Below are 19237 nucleotides of genomic sequence, written 5' to 3'. Positions count from 1 at the left end.
TCAATATTTTGCAATTAGAAAATGGTTGCAAAGAACAAGAACAAAGAAAATTACAGCACAGGAACAGGCCTTTTGGCCCTCCAAACCTACACCAACATGCTGCACATCACAACTAAAAGCCCCTACCCTTCCTGGGACCGTATCCCTCTATATTGCCATGCATTCATGCATTTGTCAAGACAGCCCTTAAAAGTCACTACTGCTTCTGGTTCCACTACCTCCCCGGCAGTGAGTTCCAGTCACCCACCACCCTCTTTAAAAAAAATACTTGCCTCGTACATCACCTTTAAACCTTTTCTCTTTCACCTTAAACCTATGGCCCCTAATAACTGACTCTTTCACCCTGGAGAACAAGCTTCTGACTGTCCATTCTGTCCATGTCCTTCATAATCTTGTAGACCTCTATCAAGTCACCCCTCAACCTCTGTCGTTCCAGTGAGAATGACCCAAGTTTCTCCAGTCTCTCCTTTGTAGCTAATGCCCTCCAAACCAAGCAACATCCTGGTAAATATTTTTTGTACCCTCTACAAAGCCATCGCATCCTTCTGGTAGCAACCAGAATTGAACACCATATTCCAAATGCAGCCTAACTAAGGTTGTATAAAGCTGCAACATTACCTGCCAATTTTTAAACTCAATGCCCCAGCCGATGAAGTCAAGCATGCTATGTGCCTTGTTGCTGACCTTATCCACCTGTGTTGCCACTTTCAGTGACCTGTGTACCAGTACATCTAGATCCCTCTGCCTGTCAGTACTCTTAAGGGTTCTGCCATTTACTGTGTATTTTCCATCTGGATTAGACCTTCAGAAATGCATTACCTCACATTTTTCCAGATTAATCTCTCTGCCCAAGTCACCAACCGATCTGTATCCTTTGACAGACCTTCTCGCTATCTGCAATTCCACAAACCTTTACATCCACAAATTTACTGATCAAACCAATTACATTTTCCTCCAAATCATTTATATATATTACAAATAGCAAAGGTCCCAACAGTGATCTCTGAAGAATGCCACTAGTCACAGTCCTCCATTCAGAAATGCACCCTTCCACTGCTACCCTTTGTCTTCTATGATCAAGCCAGTTTTTTATCCATCTTGCAAGCTCACCTCTGACCCCAAGTGGCATTACCTTCTGTATCAGCCTGCCATGAGGGACCTTGTCAAAGGCCTTACTGAAGTCCATGTAGACAACATCTACTGCTCTACTGTCATCGATCATCTTTGTCACTGCCACAAAATACTCAACCAAGTTTCTGAGATACGACCTCTCCTTCACAAAACCATGTTGCCTCTCATTAATGCACCCACCTATTTCCGAGTAATAGTAAATCCTGTCTCGAAGAATTCTCTCCAATAATTTCCCTTCCACTGTCATAAGGATCACCAGCCCGTTATCAGCTGGATTTGACTAGTTGCCTGAGTGAAATTCTAGATAGATACCTGGAGGTATTTTAGGAAGGTCTAAGGACTATCAAAGCAGCCAAAGTCACCTGCTGAGCATTTCCAGTAACTTGTCCAGGCCGACATCCCTGGACTTAGGGATGGAGGGATTAGATTAGATTAGATTCCCTACAGTGTGGAAACAGGCCCTTCAGCCCAACAAGTCCACACCGCCCCTTGAAGCATCCCAACCAGACCCATCCCCCTATAACCCACACACCCTTGAACACTATGGGCAATTTAGCATGGCCAATCCACCTCGCCTGCACATCTTTGGACTGTGGGAGGAAACTGGAGCACCTGGAGGAAACCCACACAGACACGGGGAGAATGTGCAAACTCCACACAGACAGTCACCCGAGGCTGGAATTGAACCCGGGTCCCTGGCGCTGTGAGGCTGCAGTGCTAACCGCTGAGCCACCGTGCCACCCCTCAATGATTTGATTGGAATGACCGCCAGGTGAATCTCATTGACTGAAATCCTCGATTGGGGTTGTTAACCTACACCAATCAGGGAGCTTTGACTGACAAATATGAATAGGACATTGAGAGTCTTCTGATTCTAAAAGATAGCAAGAACTGGATGCTGGAATTGAGATTTGATACAGTATTTTAACTATAACATATGAATAAAGTGTGTTTTACTTCAAATCCGGTAATTTGACAAGTCAAATTGCATCTGGAACACAACACTTCGACTAACCTTTAAAGCAAGATAATGTTAGGGTCTAGCCTATCTTGTGAATATTTTGCAGGGGTTTGGTCTAGCCCATAACACTATCTACAATCAAAACTCACTGAACTGGAAGTAAACCAGCATATCTTCCCTGCAACAGTTGTTATAAGTTGTTACTTTTAACTGATAAGTCAATGACTTTTAGGGAACTAGCCACTTTATGTTTCTTACCAATCAATGGAAGTATCTGGAAAAGGACGACTGAAGCAATGTGCTAGCCAGCAGAAGAATCAAAAGGAACATTTCAACAACATAGCTAAGGACAAAGACTCATTCTCACTGTCATTCCTGTTTATCCTCTCTTAACATAGTTAATGTTGTCTATTTGTCTGTGTGTGCGCAAGTAAGGGTGAGGTGGAAAATTTATAAAGTATTGGAGTTAGTAATGTTAGATGCTGATGGTTTATAATTGTTTATCTATAGCTGAGTCCAATTAATTATAATTTAGTAATTCTCGTAGTACAGAAATCTGGTCTGTGCTTTCTATCAACCTGGGGCTGACAGGTGAATTGCAAAACATTGCATACTTTATTAAAACCTTATTTGATGATTCCAGCAAGACTGAAATTATGTAAGAGAGCTCATAGGTTGGTATCTAGGAGATTGCACAACCTGGGAAGCCCACCTCCATTTAGTTTGGAACAGTTAAGTTGCTTAGCAACATTCAACTCAGAACCAATTCAAGTAAATATCTGGTTAAATGGCCTCCTGCTTCTAATGGAGCTCAGTACTGCTGTGGTTGTTTCAGTGATCACAGAATCAGTGTTGAACAAAATTTGCTCTGGACCCTACCCTTAAGTTTGTACAAGACCTCAGTTAGACCGAGAACTATACCAGGTAACCCCTACAGGTTAAGGGTACAACTTTGGTTCCAGTCTCTTATGAGAGGCAGCTAGATCTGTTACTAGCTTGTAATAAAAAGTTTGAACCCAAGCTTGACGGAACAAAATTGGTTAAGAAAGATTCACCTAGATTGGCTCAATGCTTTTTGTTTAGAAAATGGCTGCCTGAGTTAAGTTCTATTTAAATACCCAGGCATTTTTCAGGACTGTCTAAGGCCACCTTGCATGTTGACCAGGGAGCAATTCCATGATCCTGCAAGGCCCGCCCAGTGCCATTTGCTTAACAGCCAAAGCTAGAGACAGAAATCACAAGGGTGGAAAGCGAAGGAATTATGAAACCAGTCCAGTTTGAGGAACGTACGGTGCTGGTTGTATGGATTGTGAAGCTTGATAGGTCGGTCGCCTTTGTGCAAATTTTAAACAATCAGCAAACTGCATTTCACAGCTGGATAAATACCCAATCCCTCGCTTAGAGGACTTATACAGAAGCTGGCAGTGAGGCTGTCCTTCACAAAGCTGGACATGAGTCATGTGTACTTACACTTGTAGTTACATGAGGATTCTCAAAATTATGCTACAATTAATACCCATAAGTGTTTGTACCATATACAAGACTGCCTTTTGGGGGATCGTCATCCTGGGCAATTTTTCAGCAGATGATGGAAAACATTTCACATGGTCTACCCCAGGTCGCTGTATATCTCAATGGCACGCAGATAATAGGGAAGACCAATAATAAGCACTTAAAGAACTTGGGCATAGTCCTTAGACTCTTCTCCCAAGCAGCACACATTTTAGAAGGGAAAAAATGTGTTCCAGGCACCAAAAATGACCTATTTGTGATACACAGTTGATAAGATCAGGTTACACCCGTTGGAAGATAGAGGGTGATCAAAGGTACCCCTGCTCCCATACCTGTACCAGAGCTCATGCCTTTCCTTGGGCTGGTGAACTATTACGGAAAGTTCATGCATAACCTGGCCTCTAACTTAGCACCTTTGCATCAACTCTTAATGGATCAGCCTTAGAAATGGTCATGTCACCAAGCCATAGCTTTTAATGAAGTGTAGAAACAGCTGTCATACTTTATTAAGTATTGATATGTTATGATCCATACGATGCCTTCCCATATGGCATAGGGGTAGCTTTAACTCACAGGTGGGCCAAAGGATGGGAGCACCCAATAGCATATGCATCCAAGACTTTGGCTAATTCAGTGCATGCATGTGCCCAGATAGAGAAAGGTGGTTTGGCGATCATATTTGGAATCTGGAAGTTCTAATAATACTTTACGGATGTGGACTTATTTCAGGATTCAAAAAGATTTACAAGGATGTTACCAAGACTGAGGTTTTGAATTATAAAGGAGAGGAAGGATATGCTGGGACATTTCTTCCCTGGATTGTAGCAGACTGACCTTTGTAGAGGTTTATAAAATTATGACGGGCATTGATAAGGTGTAGAGCCAAGATCTTTTCCCCAGGGTAGTGGAGCCCAAAATGAGAGGACATAGGCTAAAGGTGAGAGGGGAAAAACTTACAAGGGACCTGAGGGGCAACCTTTTCACACAGAGGATGGTTGCATGTAAGAAATGAGCTGCCAGAGGAAGTGGTAGAGATTACAACATTTCAAAGACATTTGGACAGCTGCATGGATAGGAAAGGCTTAGAGGGATATGGGCCAAACGTAGGGAAATGGGACTTATTCAGGTTTACACAACCTGATTGGCATGGACAAGTTAGGTTGAAGGGTCTATGATTCTATAAATTAGGAGCCTTTGGGCTTCTTGCCTAGTGTTTTCTGAGTGGCTTCACAACAGGGCTGCCAGTTTGGAGAATGGCCCTGAAAAATGACATTTTTCAAAACAATAGTCTCTTACCAGATTATCTAATGTTTGTTACATACTGCAGCAACAAGATTATCAGAACTCCAACCCTGGAGGTATATCTCTCCTTATCCTCTTTCTGCAGTTCTGATCCTAACAAAAGGTGACAACTCAAGTAGTAGGTAACTTTGATCATGGAAAGGGAAAATAGTCGGTTCCCTGTAGCTGAATGGATAAAGGTGTCAGTTGTTGTCACATCAGGCTACCCAGAGCAGGTTTAATCCTTACCCTCATCTACAATTCTCTTAAGTCTTGTGTCTTCTTCTGTGTTCAGTCTACTTTTTATGCCCTTCTCTAACCCCATCACATTCACCAAAAGTAGCAGATTCCGTATGTCTGTTCCTGTCCCCCTGAAGTACCTGAGCAAACCTAGTTGAAATTGAAATCTTTGCAAGCACCAAATCTCAACTAACCAATCCTGCATTGGCCCAAGCTATGCCTGCCTCTTTGTAGGTTATATGGAACAATCCTTCTGCACCTACACTGGCCCTAAATCCCACGTCTTCCCCTGTTGCATTGATGACTGTATTGGCGCTGCCTTGTCCTCCCACGGAGGAGCTCGAACAGTTCATCCACTTCACCAATACCTTCCACCCCAACCTTCATGTTCACCTGGACCATCTGTAACACCTCCCTCACCTTCCTGGACCTCTGTCTCTATCTTGGGCAACCACCAAGAAACAGATATCCATTTCAAGCCCACCGACTCCCACAGCTACCTCGAATACACCTCCTCCCACCGACCTTCCTGCAAAAATGCCATCCCCTATTCCTAATTCCTTTTCCTCCGCCACATCTGCTCCCAGGATGAGGTATTCCACTCCCGTACATCTCAAATGTCCTTGTTCTTCAAGGACCACAACTTCGCGCCCCCCGCCCCCCCCCCCCCCACCCAGTGGTTGAGAAACCTTGACCGTGTCTCCCGCATTTCTGGCAACTCATACCTCACACCCTGTCCCTGCAATAACAAGAGAGAATCCCCTCGTCCTTACATACCGCCCACCAACCTCCGGATCTAACACATCATCCTCTGACACTTCCACCATCTACAATCCGACCCCACCAACAAAGACATTTTTGCCCTCCCCACCCTTGTCTGCTTTCCAGAGGGACCATTCTCTCGGTGAGTCCCTCGTCTGCTCCACACTCCTCTCCAGCCCCACAACACCCGGCACTTTCCCAACAACCGCAGGAAGTGCTACACCTGCCCCCACACCTCCTCCCTCAACCCCATCCCAGGCCCCAAGAAGACTTTCCACATCAAGCAGAGATTCACTTGCACATCTGCTAATGTGGTATACTGCATCCGCTGTACCTATTGTGGCCTCTTCCTACCATTGGGGAAACCAAGCGGAGGCTTGGGGACCACTTTGCAGAACACCTCCACAGTTCACAATAAACTGCTGCACGTCCCAGTCACGGACTATTTCAACTCCCTGTCCCATTCCTTAGACGACATGTCCATCTGAGCCTCCTGCAGTGCCACAAAAATGCCACCCAAAGGTTGCAGGAACAGCGCTCACAATCCACTTGGGAACCCTGCAGCCCAATGGTATCAATGTGGGTTTCACAAGCTTCAGAATCTCACCTCCCCCTACTGCATCCCAAAACCAGCCTAGCTCCTCCCACCTCAAGCCAGACCCCCATTTCCCACCTACTAACCTACTCCTGCCCCCTTGACCTGTCTGCCTTCCCTGGACTGACCTATCTCCTCCCCACCTACTCCCCTTTACTCGCGCCCGAAACGTCAGCTTTCTTGCTCCTAAGATGCTGTCTGCCCTGCTGTGTTCATCCAGCTCCATATCTTGTTATCTTGGATTCTCCAGCATCTGCAGTTCCTATTATCTTAGATTGACAGGTATTTGTTGGGTGACAGTGCTCGAGAGTCATGGAACCATATTAAAATGATACAGATGGTGAGATGCAATTTAATAGCAGCAATCTGCCTCAGGGAAGGACTTCTGCTCGTTTGTTTGCACATTATAGTCTTAATCTTTCTCCTTCCATTACTTGTAGGAGCCTCCGATTTTCAACTTCAATGATGAATACATTTGAGGAAAAGGATATATGAGGCAATTTCCCATTGTCTTCTTTATGTTTGCTTATAGATCATCATTGAATTTTGCTGATAAAACATAATCTAGTTGAATGATAAAACACGTTTGAGGGGCTACTCCTATGTTAGAATTGGTTTAAACCTATTTGATTCATCACGTCGTTTCTTGCTGAGGACTTAGTGAGAACAGAATTGAATGCAAATTCCACTTCGCTGTCCATTTTAAAAAAAAGGGTCAGATAATGGCCTAGTGGTATTATTGCTCAACTATTAATCCATCCAGACACTCAGTTAATATTCTAGGGAATTGGGTTTGAATTCTGCCACAGTTGGTGGAATTTGAATTCAATTTAACAAATTTTTGGAATTAAGCATCTACCGATCACCATGAAATCATTGTTGATTGTCGGAAAAACCCATCTGGTTCAGTAATGTCCTTCAGGGAGTTAAATCTGGTTTCACCTGGTCTAGCCTACATGTGACCCCACACTCACAGCAATGTGGTTGACTCTCAATTGCCCTCTGACATGTCCTAGCGAGCCATTCATTTGTGTCAATTGCTACAAAGTCTCAAAGAAATGAAACCAGATGGATCACCTGGCATTGACCAAGGCATCAGAAAAAAGTCAACGCAGAAATAGCCCAGTTGACCCTGCAAAGTCATCCTCGTTAACATCTAGGATTTAGTGCCAAGACTGGGAGAGCTGTCTCACAGCTTAATCAAGCAATAGCGTGATATGGCAATACTCAGAATTATACCTTACAGACAATGTCCCAGACACTGCCACCACCATCCCTGGACATGTCCTGTCTCATTGGCAGGACAGACACAGCAGAGGTGGCAGCGCAGTGGTATACGGTGGTATATAATCAAGAGAGAGAGTTGCTATGGAAGACCTCAACATTGAGTCTGGACCCTGTGAAGACTCATGACTTCAGGTTAAACATGAGCAAGGAAACCTCCTGCTTGATTACCGTGTACCATCCTCCCTTGGGTGATGAATTGGTACTCCATGTTGAACAACACTTAGAGGAAACACTGAGGGTGGCAAGGGCACAAAATATACTCTCAGTAGCATATTTCAATGTCTATCACCAAGACTGGCTTGGCAGCACTAATCAAGCTGGTTGTGCCCTAAAGCATATGGTTGCTAGACTGGATCTGTGACAGGTGGTAAGGGAACCAACGAGAGGGAACACATATTTGACCTTATTCTTACCATAATACAAGCTGCAGATGCATCTGTCCATGACAGTATTGGTAAGAGGTGACAACTGCATGGCCTTTGTTGAGATGAAGTCCCGCCTTCACATTGAGAATAACCTCCATTGTGATGTGTGGCACTATCACCACTAAATAGGACGGACTTTGCGCAGATGTAGGAACTCAAGACTGGGCATCCATGAGGCATTGTGGGCCATCAACAGCAGTAGAATTATACTCCAGCACAATCTGTAACCTTATGGCCTGGTATATTCCCCACTCAACCATTACCATCAAGCCAGGGATCAACCCTAGTTCAAAGAAGAGTGCAGGAAGGCATGTCAGGAGTAGCACCAGGCACACTTGAAGATAAGCTGTCAATCTGGTGAAGCCACCAAACAGTACTATTTCCATTCCAAATAGCATAAGCAGGAACAGATAGAGCTAAGTGATCATACGACCAGCAGATCAGATCTAAGCTGTACAGTCCTGCCACATCCAGTTGTGAATGGTGGTGGACAACTAAACAGGAGGAGGTGGTTGCACAAATATCCTCAATTATGGAAGAGCCTAGGACAACCAGTGCAAAAAAGGTAAGGCTGAATCTTTCACAGCAATCTACAACCTGAAGTGCTGAATAAATGATTAATCTTGGCCTCCTCCAGTGCCCCCAGCATTAGAGATGCCAGTCTTCAGCCAACTCAATTCGCTCCATGCGATATAAAGAAACAGTTGGCAATACTAGATACTGCAAAAGGCTATGGATCCTGACAACATTCCAGCAATAGTACTGAAGACTTGTGCACCAGAAATTGCCACTCCCCTGGCCATGCTGATCCAGTACAGGTATGACACTAGTATCTACCCGACAGTGTGGAAAATTGCCTGTGTGTCTTGTATATAAAAGAGCAGAACAATTCAAACCTGGGCATTTAGTGCCCCATCAGTTCACTGTTGATCATCAGTAAAGTGATGGAGGGTGGCGTCAACAGTGCTATCAAGCAGCATCTGTTCAGTGATAACTGCTCAATGACATCCAGTTTGGGTTCTGCCAGGGCCACTCAGCTCCTGACCTCATTACAGCCTTGGTCTAAATGTGGACAAAAGAGCTGAAATCCAGAGGTGAGCTGACAGTGACAGACCTTGACATCCAGGCTGAATTTGACCGAGTGTGGCATCAAGGAGCTCTCGCAAAACTGGAATCAGTGGGAATTGGGGGGGGCAAACATTCCAGTGTTTGGAGTCATACCTGACACATAGGAAGGTGGTTGTGGTTGTTGGAGATTAATCATCTCAGTTCCAGGACATGTCTACAGGAATTCCTCAGGGTAGTGTCCTAGGCCCAACCATCTTCAGCTGCTTCATCAACGACCATCTCTCCAACATAAAGTCAGAAATGGGGATGTCCACCAATGATTGCACATATGTTCAGCACCATTCATAACTCCTCAGATACTGAAGTAATCCATGTTCAAATGCAACAAGATGTGGACAATATCCAGGTTTGGGCTGACAAGTGGTAAGCAACATTCATGTCACAAATGCCAGGCAATGACTACCACAAATAAGAGACAATCTAACCACAGCCCCCTTTGCATTCAACTGTGTTACCATCACTGAATCTCCAAACAATAACATCCTGGGGGTTATCATTGAACAGAAGCTTAACCAGACTTACCACATAAAGTGGTTACAAGCGATGGTCAGAAGCTAGGAATGCTGCAGCGAGTAATTCACCTCCTGGTTCCTCAAAGCCTGTCCACCATCTACAAGGCACAAGTCAGGAGTATGATGGAATACTCCCCACTTTCCTGGATGAAAGCAGCCCCAACAATACTCAAGAAGCTTGACACCATCCAGCACAAAACTGCCCTCTTGAATGGCTCTACATCAACAAGCATCCACTCCCTCCACCAGTGCAGGGAGTAACAGTGTGTACTATCTACAGGTTGAGCTGCAGAAACTCACTAAAGATCCTCAGATAGCATCTTCCAAACCCATGACCATTTCCATCTAGAAAGACCAGGGCAGCAGATATTCGAGAACACCACCACCTTCAAGTTCCCCTGCAAGCTACTCACTATCCTGACTTGGAAATGTATCGTCATTCGATATATCGCCACTGTTGCTGGGTCAAAATCCTGGAATTCCCTCCCTAAGGGCATTGTGAGTCAACCTACAGCAGGTAGACTGCAGCGTTTCAAGAAGGCAGCCCACCACCACCTTCTCAAGGACAACTAGGGATGGACAATAAATGCTGGCCAACCAGCAACACCCGTGTCTCACAACCGAATAATAAAAAGTCCATAGTTTTTAGAAGAGTAATGCCACAGATTAGAACAAATTTGAGAATGCACGTAAGATGTGAAATAAACACTCAGCATTCCTGAATCTGTTCCTGTGGATTTACCATGTAACTTGATGTAGTCAGGATATATCTCCCCTTTTTCCACTCTATTGTTATTCAGATAATCTACCTTGCAGCTTTAGCTACCAATTTGGATAATCTCACATTTATCATAGTGCTGTATCTGCCATGTGTTTTTCCATTAACTTGTCCAAATCACACTGAAACTTCTCTGTATCCTCCTCATAGTATACCCTCCACCCAGCTTTGTGTAATCTACAAACTTGGAGATATGACCCAGAGTTTCCTCATCTAAGCAATTATGTTGTGAATATCTGGAATCAAAGCATTGATTCCACTAATCACTGCTTGCCACTTGGCCAACAAAAAACAAATTTCTTCCTACTCTTTGCTACCTGGCTGCCAACTTGATCTCAATTCATTTCAGCAACATGGCGTAGTAATATATCTGCTAACTCTGGGGCTACTTCCTTAAATACTCAGTGATTAAGTACTCTGGGATTATATTTACTTGTAAAAATCTTAACTAATTATGTAGTCATTTGTACCTCCCTTCATTCCTTGGCATTGTCTTTATTTCTTGATGTATATAAATGCTTCCTGCCTGCTGTTTATAATATTGTTCTGCAATGATATTCTAAAGGAAAGGTTGCTTTTCAATAGAAAATTGACAGCTTAAGACCACAATAATATTCAATCACCAGATTCCTGGAATGATTGAAAGATGAATTTATAGCATATTTGGCTGGCAGCAAGCGGGTAACTGACAATGATAGAGATAGACATAAATTGCAGTTGGTTTCTGGAACTCTATAGCTAGCAAGTGATCTCCATATTTAAGAAGATAGTTGTATTGAATGAAGAACAGCAACAATTTATGAAATTGATCCCTGGGACGAAGGATGAAGGAAGCTGTCCAAAGATGAGAGACTAAGTAATTTTGCTTTATATTCTCAGAGTTTAGAAGAAGAAGAGACGATCTCACTGAAATATGCAAGATTTTGAAAGGGCTTGAATAGGGTAGATGCTAATAGATTGTTTCTGTGGTTGAAGAATCTAAAACACTGGGGGCACAGTTTCAGGATAATAGAGTAATTATTTAGGATGGAGATAAGTAGAAGTCCCTTCATTCAGAGGATATGAATCTTTGCTATTATCCTCTCTTACCCTCAATATGCTGAACTCAAGGTAATAGTCATATTGAATATTGCCCATGGTTGGTGAAGTTAATTGGACGAGTTCTTTTTAAACTCTGTATTGGTCAACAAAGCAAGAGTCAATACTTAAATTTGATGCCCTGACAAGTTTGGCTACCAACTGAAATCAAATGTTCGCCTTGAGATCTTCTTACCCCCCAAGTGACTCAATGAAATGCCGCACAATTAATTTTTTGGTCCATAGGAATCACAGTCATAGAATCCTTTTGGCACGGGGAGCTATAATGTACCATATATTCTGCACCAACATTTTAAGTACATCTATTTATTTATTTCTAATTCCTTATTTTTTTCATATTGTTGTTTTTTCCCCACAAATGCCTACCAATTTGTCTTTTAATATTGTTGTAAATTACACTTCCACCCTGGTTCTGTATGGTTAAAGCATTTCTCAGAATTCTCTCGTCAGCCTGATATTGTAGTTCATGCTACTGACAATACATTTCTTTTGATTGAAATTGATTTAAGTTTGATTGCTGTTCGTGTGAAATTGGGACAAACTCCTGGTTAGATGTACAATTGATACATTGCACAACTATTAAAGTTCCAGCTATTTCAAATGCTCTCAGAGATCGCAGGAACTGCAGATGCTGGAGAATCTGAGATAACAACGTGTAGAGCTGGATGAACACAGTAGGGCAAGCAGCATCATGGGAGCAGGAGAGCTTTGTTATCTCTACTTCAAATGTTCCTTCACTAACAAGAAAAGCAGTCCTCAACTAAACAAGAAAACAAAAAATTCCCCTCTGTTTATCCAATTATATGGAGTCCCAGGTGAAGAAGGCAAATTTAAATTGAGAGCACGATGTGAGCGATTATGGATTGGGGATAGACTAAATGCATTTACCAACCAAAACATATAAGGGACATTATACTTCACTTTTAATACCTGCTTTGATGCTGATGAGAATTTAATGTGGAGAAGAAAAAATGTTGTTTGTTTCATATTGGATTGAGATGCCCAGAAAATTAAAATTATCCAATTCTAAACTTAATATGCATTTTAGTCACTGTCCTAATTGTCTTGCAAAAGCTTTCAGTGAAAACGTGAATGGTCAGTCTCTATTTCTATTTGTAGCTAAAACGGCATACTTCCAGCTGCTTGAAGATGCGGAGACAAATTCTGGGCAGGATGCAGCATTCCATTGTATTGTACATGGACAAATAAATAAGGCACAAAGCCTTTCAATGCAGGTAAATAAGTCAGTTTTGCATTGATCAACTTCAATCACTAAAGTTTATCTTTGGCATCCCTTCAGTCTCTAGACCAATTGAGGATTACAGAGAAAGATGAAAACATCAAATAATTGTCAAGCAATAATTGAGAGTTAAAACCTCTAACAACTAAATTGCATGAACCAAAATGTTTCTGCTTTTCAAAGCTTTATCCATCCAAGCGTACGATTACAGTTTTTACATTAGGAGTTCATTTTCAAAGGATCATTACAAACTTTCCAAAAATGAAACCTCAACTGCAGCATTTTATTCATTCACCAATCCCTCTGAAAGACACTTAATCAACAGACCCAGTTAGTACCACTAAAGCAGTCCATGTCTAAATGCAGGAAGACATGGATAACATTCAGATTTAATAAAAACAGAAAGTGTTGAAGAAACTGAGCAGATTAGGCTTTGGCTGAAAGAGGCAGGTAACATCGCTCCCACACATTTGCGAAGCAAAAACTATCTCCATCAAGAAGAAATATTACTGCTGTGGAGCCCATTAGGTCATTCACTTACAATCTGTTCTGGGGCCACTGCTGTTTGTCATTTTTATAAACGATCTGGATGAGGGCGTAGAACGATGGGTTAGTGAATTTGTGGATGACACCAACGTCGGTGGAGTTGTGGATAGTGCGGAAGGATGTTGCACGTTATAGAGGGACATAGATAAGCTGCAGAGCTGGGCTGAGAGGTAGCAAATGGAGTTTAATGCGGAAAAGTGTGAGGTGATGCACTTTGGTAGGAGTAACCCGAAGGCAAAGTACTGGGCTAATGGTAAGATGCTTGGTAGTGTAGATGAGCAGAGAGATCTCAGTGTCCATGTGCATAGATCCCTGAAAGTTGCCGCCCAGGTTGATAGGGTTGTCAGGAAGGCGTACAGTGTGATAGATTTTATTGGTGGAGGGATTGAGTTTGAGCCATGAGGTCACGTTGCAGCTGTACAAAACTCTGGTGCGGCTGCACTTGGAGTATTGCGTACAGTTCTGGTCACCGCATTATAGGAAGGATGTGGAAGCATTGGAAAGGGTGCAGAGGAGATTTACCAGGATATTGCCTGGTATGGAGGGAAGATCTTATGAGGAAAGGCTGAGGGACTTGAGGCTGTTTTCCTTAGAGAGAGGAAGGTTAGGAGGTGACTTAGAGACATAAAAGATGATCAGAGGATTAGACAGGGTGGATAGAGAGAGACTTTTTCCTCAGATGGTGATGGCTAGCACAAGGGGACATAGCTTTAAATTGAGGGGTGATAGATATAGGACAGATGTCAGAGGCACTACTCAGTACTAAGGGCGTGGAATGCCCTGCCTGCAACAGTAGTAGACATGCCAACTTTAAGGGCATTTAAATGGTCATTGGATAAACTTATGGATGATAATAGAATAGTGTAGAATGGATGGGCATCAGATTGTTGCGCCAACCTGTGAAACCAGCGAGGGCCGAAGGGCCTGTACTGTGCTGTAATGTTCTATGTTCTATAAGGCTCCCTGGACTTGAAGAAAAGTGACACCCGCATTCCCCACCACTCCATGAACTGATTATGCCTCTCGAATCTAAAAATGAACAGAATCAATTGGTTAGTTACCCACATTGCTCTATCGTGTTACAGACCTGCTTAATTTGATTATCAAATTACCAAGCCTGTCCTGGAGAACTGACTTGGTTGTAAGCTTCTATTCTTCAGGCAAGCTTCTTAAATTCTGCCTACTGTACATAAATAAATAGTGATTACATGATTGTCAACAAGTACACAGTACAGTTTGAGCTTATACCATTTCAAATGAGTTAAGTGAACAGCAAAGTCCACCACAAAAAGATGAATTCGTTCTGTTGATCATCACATCAAAACATACTCCTTTGAAGAGCTGTGTATCTGGTGATGCAGGAAATGTAACAACCATTTTATGGATACCCAAGCTACAGTGTGATGGTATCCAAATCGTCTGCTTTGATTATGTACGAGTGATAAATACTAGTCAGAATAGAGTGGAGGAATCTCCTGTTTTTCTTCAATGTAGGTCCATAGGATCTTCAATTTATATTCAAGATAGCATATGGGTCATTGGTTTAATGTCTTGAAAAAGATGAAGTACAGGTCTAGATTTGTCTCAAATCTGTAAAGTGAGGCTTGAGCCTAATAACTGGGGTCTGAAACTTTAGATGACCATTGTGCATGTGTCGGGAGATGGGCCTGCTATGCTTTTTTGGGGGACAAGGGTAGCGCTACTGACTGAGTCACAGCTGATACTTTTAAGGCTGCATTACGCTGGTTGCAACTAATCACTTCACACCTTCTCATCACGATAGATTTGCAATGACAGAAGGCCACACAAGCAATATGGTTGGGAGTTTCCAGGGTGTGGAGAGTTTAGTCTTGGTGCAATAAAAGTCAAATTATTTCTGCTTCTACTGCAACTCTGGCATCACAACAAAGAATTACTTCACTGCCACACTGGTAGCGCATGAGACTAACTTAAAAAAATCTCAGGATATCAATGGAACCTTTTCCTCCATAACATGGAGTCTGGACGCAGTTATTTGCTGTGTTGTAAGGTTACCATTTCAGTGTGATGTTTACTGCCCTCCACTAATTGTGCTATGAATGTCATCATGTCCAAACTACACCATACAATTTACGTCAGTGCACATTAAAAACCACCGTACACTGGAACAAGTTGTGCTGTTTGAGTGACATCCTGATTAAACATTTTGCACCTTTCCTCCCTGAATTGCTGTTGTATTTTAACATTGTGCTGATTTCTTTAACAGAGACAACACGGAGGCTTAACCGGCCCACCAGCACATCTAAGGTACCTTGGCCCCAAAAGCTTCGTTGCAATCTTTCAGCTACATAAGTTGACAAAGCAAAATCAGGACCTGTATCGTTGTGTGATTCAGTCTGGAAATGGATCTGGAGTGTCTAACTTTGCAGCATTGATTGTGAAAGGTAACTTTGTTGTTCAGATTTTCTTGCACAGTACACTAGTGTAAGATTGCTAATTATTGTTAGCATGCAGTTACTTTTTAAGTCAGTTCATGTCCTAGTCCCTGACTCTTTCCCTGGCAATTTCAAGAATTTTTATATTTTCAAACAAAGAACCGCAAATGCTGGAAATCAAACAGAAATTGCTGGAGAAACTCCGCAGATCTGGTAGCATCTACAGAATGAAAACAGACTTCCTGTACAGTAATTCTGAAAAAGTTGTCAGCAAACTTGAAACTTAACTCTGCTTTCTCTCCACAGATACTGCCAGACCCGAGTTTCTCCAGCAATTTCAGAGTCTTTCATACTTCCTTAATCTCCGATACAGGCATTTGAAATGCTGTAGGAAGGCAGTGGCCAAAGACTGGCCTGGAACTACTTTCAGCAGCTGAAATTAAATGAGTTGATTAACACCATTCCAAATCCTCTTCACTTCAGTTTGAAGATAAGTGGGTGTTCTTTGAGAGGGTATATCGGTTCATCTTGACTGGACACCAATTAGTTTCTTCTTTTGCATTATATTTTATGCTGAAAAATATTCAACAACAAAAGACCTTTGCACATTGAAGTTGCAGCACCCATGAAGAGCTGAGATGTATCAGCATTCAACTACAATAACAGTTGAATGATACCTCGAGGTTCTTATGAGAACAATGGATCATCAGGAAGACTGCAGACTATAGATTCACTTCTCAAGTCTCATACTAGGGCTGCAAATCATTAATAAGAATCTCTTTAGGACTGCTTTAGGCACAGGAAGATTTGCTGTCAGGATTGTTGAAACCACATCTGTTACTATTGCAAAACATTCTCCCTGAGAAGACAACATAAGAATTCCAAAGTTGACCACTTCCATTTCTGACAATAAACTGGGAACACTAGGTTTCTACATTCTATAGGCTCTCATTCAAAAGTAAAATATCATTATTACTGCCAAAAGATGTTTCTGAAGTGCAGTTGTTTTCTACAATTTTGTAAATCTCATCTGGCTCACTGTTTGTTGTTGCTTGAAAAATCATTGTGACCATTTTCTAAAGCTGAAAGTATTGGAACTTCCATTTTATCTTTAGTAGCTGCATGTACTTCCCCTTTAGTGACATCAATTTATTACAGAAATGTTACTAAAGGAGACAGCAAAGATCTGTCTACTGAGACAAGCAAAAGACTAGAGATAATGGAAATCTGAAATAAAACAAAAATTGCTGGCGTAACTCAATAGATCTGGCAGCATGTGTGTGAGAGAGAGAGAGACAAACAGAGTAATGTTTCAAGTTTCAAACAACTTTTCAGAATTGAATAGGAATAGAAAATGGTGCTTTTATGCAGTTAACAAAGAGGCAGGAGGAGCAAGAGCTTCAGTTGGTGAGGGTACCCAGAGTAAAGGACAAAGGGTGTGAATGGCAGTAAAGAGGAGATAGAGATCTAAAACAGGCGTACGTGATAAGTGTCAAAAGAGAAAATAGGTTTTCATCGCTGAGAGCACCATCAATATGATGCAGATAATTACAGCTGTAATTGAGTAAGCGGTTATAATCAAAATGGAGGACAGAGGTCATGCTCTGAAGTTGTTATATTCAGTGTGGAGTCCCAGAGCCTGCAAGGTGCTGAAGCAGAAAATCAGTTGTTCATGAACTTGTGCTGAGCTTCATTGGAATACTAGGATAGTACAGGATAGAAATGTTAGCGTAGGAGCAAATGGTTTATTGAAATGGAAGGTCACGTTCATTCTCATAAAATGTAACAGCTGTAATTACGCATTCAATCATCACAGCAAACCAGTCAGAAATCTCCTGCATCAGGTCTTTTACGAGGCATTAATGACTTCTTATGATATCTATCCTGCTTTCCCACCTTCATTAGGATTGAAGTTGTGTTCATGATAGCCAAGCACATGGGTTTAGAAAGGTTTGCAAGCTGCCTAGTCGTTTTGACGATCACTATTCAGATCTTAGCATACGGAGAGATTTTGTTTTTTCCTCAATTAGTTGGATTTCCTGAGGGGTTACTGCATCGTGGAAAGTTGATGGATGGCTGATATGCAATAACACAGATGTGTATGCTGTTGGGATTGACTTGAGTTCTCATGATGTATTGCAAACTGTTTGTTCAGTTTGTAAACAGCAAGAGTCAAGATGAGAAGTAGCCACACTTGACTTGGACAATACCTAGCTGTGGAGTATATTAGCCATTGAAGCGTGAGGCACTCAAGCTGATGCTCAAACTTGTGTTCACCAGTTTTAGAACCAAGTTTACTTTCATCTTCGAGTAAGTAGCTTTCTTTTCAGATAATTATGAGTGGATGGAATCATTGGAGTCCAACTTCATTCTAAGATGAATGGGAATGGGATGTACCCAGACATTCACTTTCAGGGCATACTTAATGTCTGTATTCTCAAGATGGACTGCAATGACTGCTGTTCCGTGGCAGTTTGGCTTGAGCTTGCAGATCCTAAACCCCTACTGTGTTTAGTTCCTTGTTCAAAGCAAGTTCTATGTTGTCAACGACAGTTACATGAATGATAGAACAAGATCATCTACATATTAAAAAGTTAAGCAATTTTATTGAAGATATAGCACTTCTGTAGCCATTGAAGAGTATGCTTGCTAATAAAAACCTTGTGGCATTCTACTTTTGAGGAACTGGGGCAAGCTGACTGTCTCCCAACTTACCTGAAGTAAATCTGATAAACTGTGAATCCATACTGGAAAAGAAATTATATAAAGGAGGTGTGTTAATCAGATTTTCAGAATACATTATTTTTGAGCTACAGCCTCAGAATATCTGAATGCTCTTATAAATCATTTAAGTCCAGTGCTAACACATATGCATAGAATATTAATAAGTAATAACTGTTGCAAAATTATTACAAAAGCTAGTAAATGGCTTTGAATTTTAATATCTTGTGGTGCAACGTATAACCTTACATAGAAACATAGGCTGAGAATTATTAAATGGTGCCAGTTCACCTCAGCTGGATCAATCTTTATTTAAGCTTAAAACACTAGTCATAGACCCATGCTTTTCATTTTCAATCTAAATATTAAATTCTATTGTGTTGTGATTGCTGTCAGCTGTATTCTTCTTTAGGAAGAGGTTAGTGATTAATCCTAACTTATTACACATTACCAGGTGTAGAATAGATTGTTCCCTCATTGGCTCTTGAAAATATTGCTCTCAGAAGCTGCCCTGAGGATATTCTGTAAGCTAAATTTCTAAATTACCTTTTGCTAATGGTTCTTCCAATTTACATGAGATAAGTTCCCCATGATTATTGCCATAAA

At 41.9% G+C, this 19237-nt stretch overlaps 1 protein-coding gene across 1 annotated transcript in view; it reads left to right on the top strand.

Moving 5' to 3' along the window:
• LOC125464900 (receptor-type tyrosine-protein phosphatase U-like) overlaps positions 1-19237 on the top strand; it is a 321742-nt gene that overhangs the window by 90354 nt on the left and 212151 nt on the right. Inside the window, exons 5-6 of the mRNA XM_059654370.1 lie at positions 12830-12945; positions 15742-15919. Of these exons, the coding sequence (XP_059510353.1) occupies positions 12830-12945; positions 15742-15919 (294 nt within the window). The remainder of the gene's footprint in view (positions 1-12829; positions 12946-15741; positions 15920-19237) is intronic.

This window comes from Stegostoma tigrinum, chromosome 24 (genome assembly GCF_030684315.1).
Source record: "Stegostoma tigrinum isolate sSteTig4 chromosome 24, sSteTig4.hap1, whole genome shotgun sequence".
In the NCBI taxonomy this organism is placed as follows: Eukaryota; Metazoa; Chordata; class Chondrichthyes; order Orectolobiformes; family Stegostomatidae; genus Stegostoma; species Stegostoma tigrinum.
The sequence above is the reverse complement of the archived record's forward strand: the minus strand, read 5'-3'. Positions and strand labels throughout refer to the sequence as shown.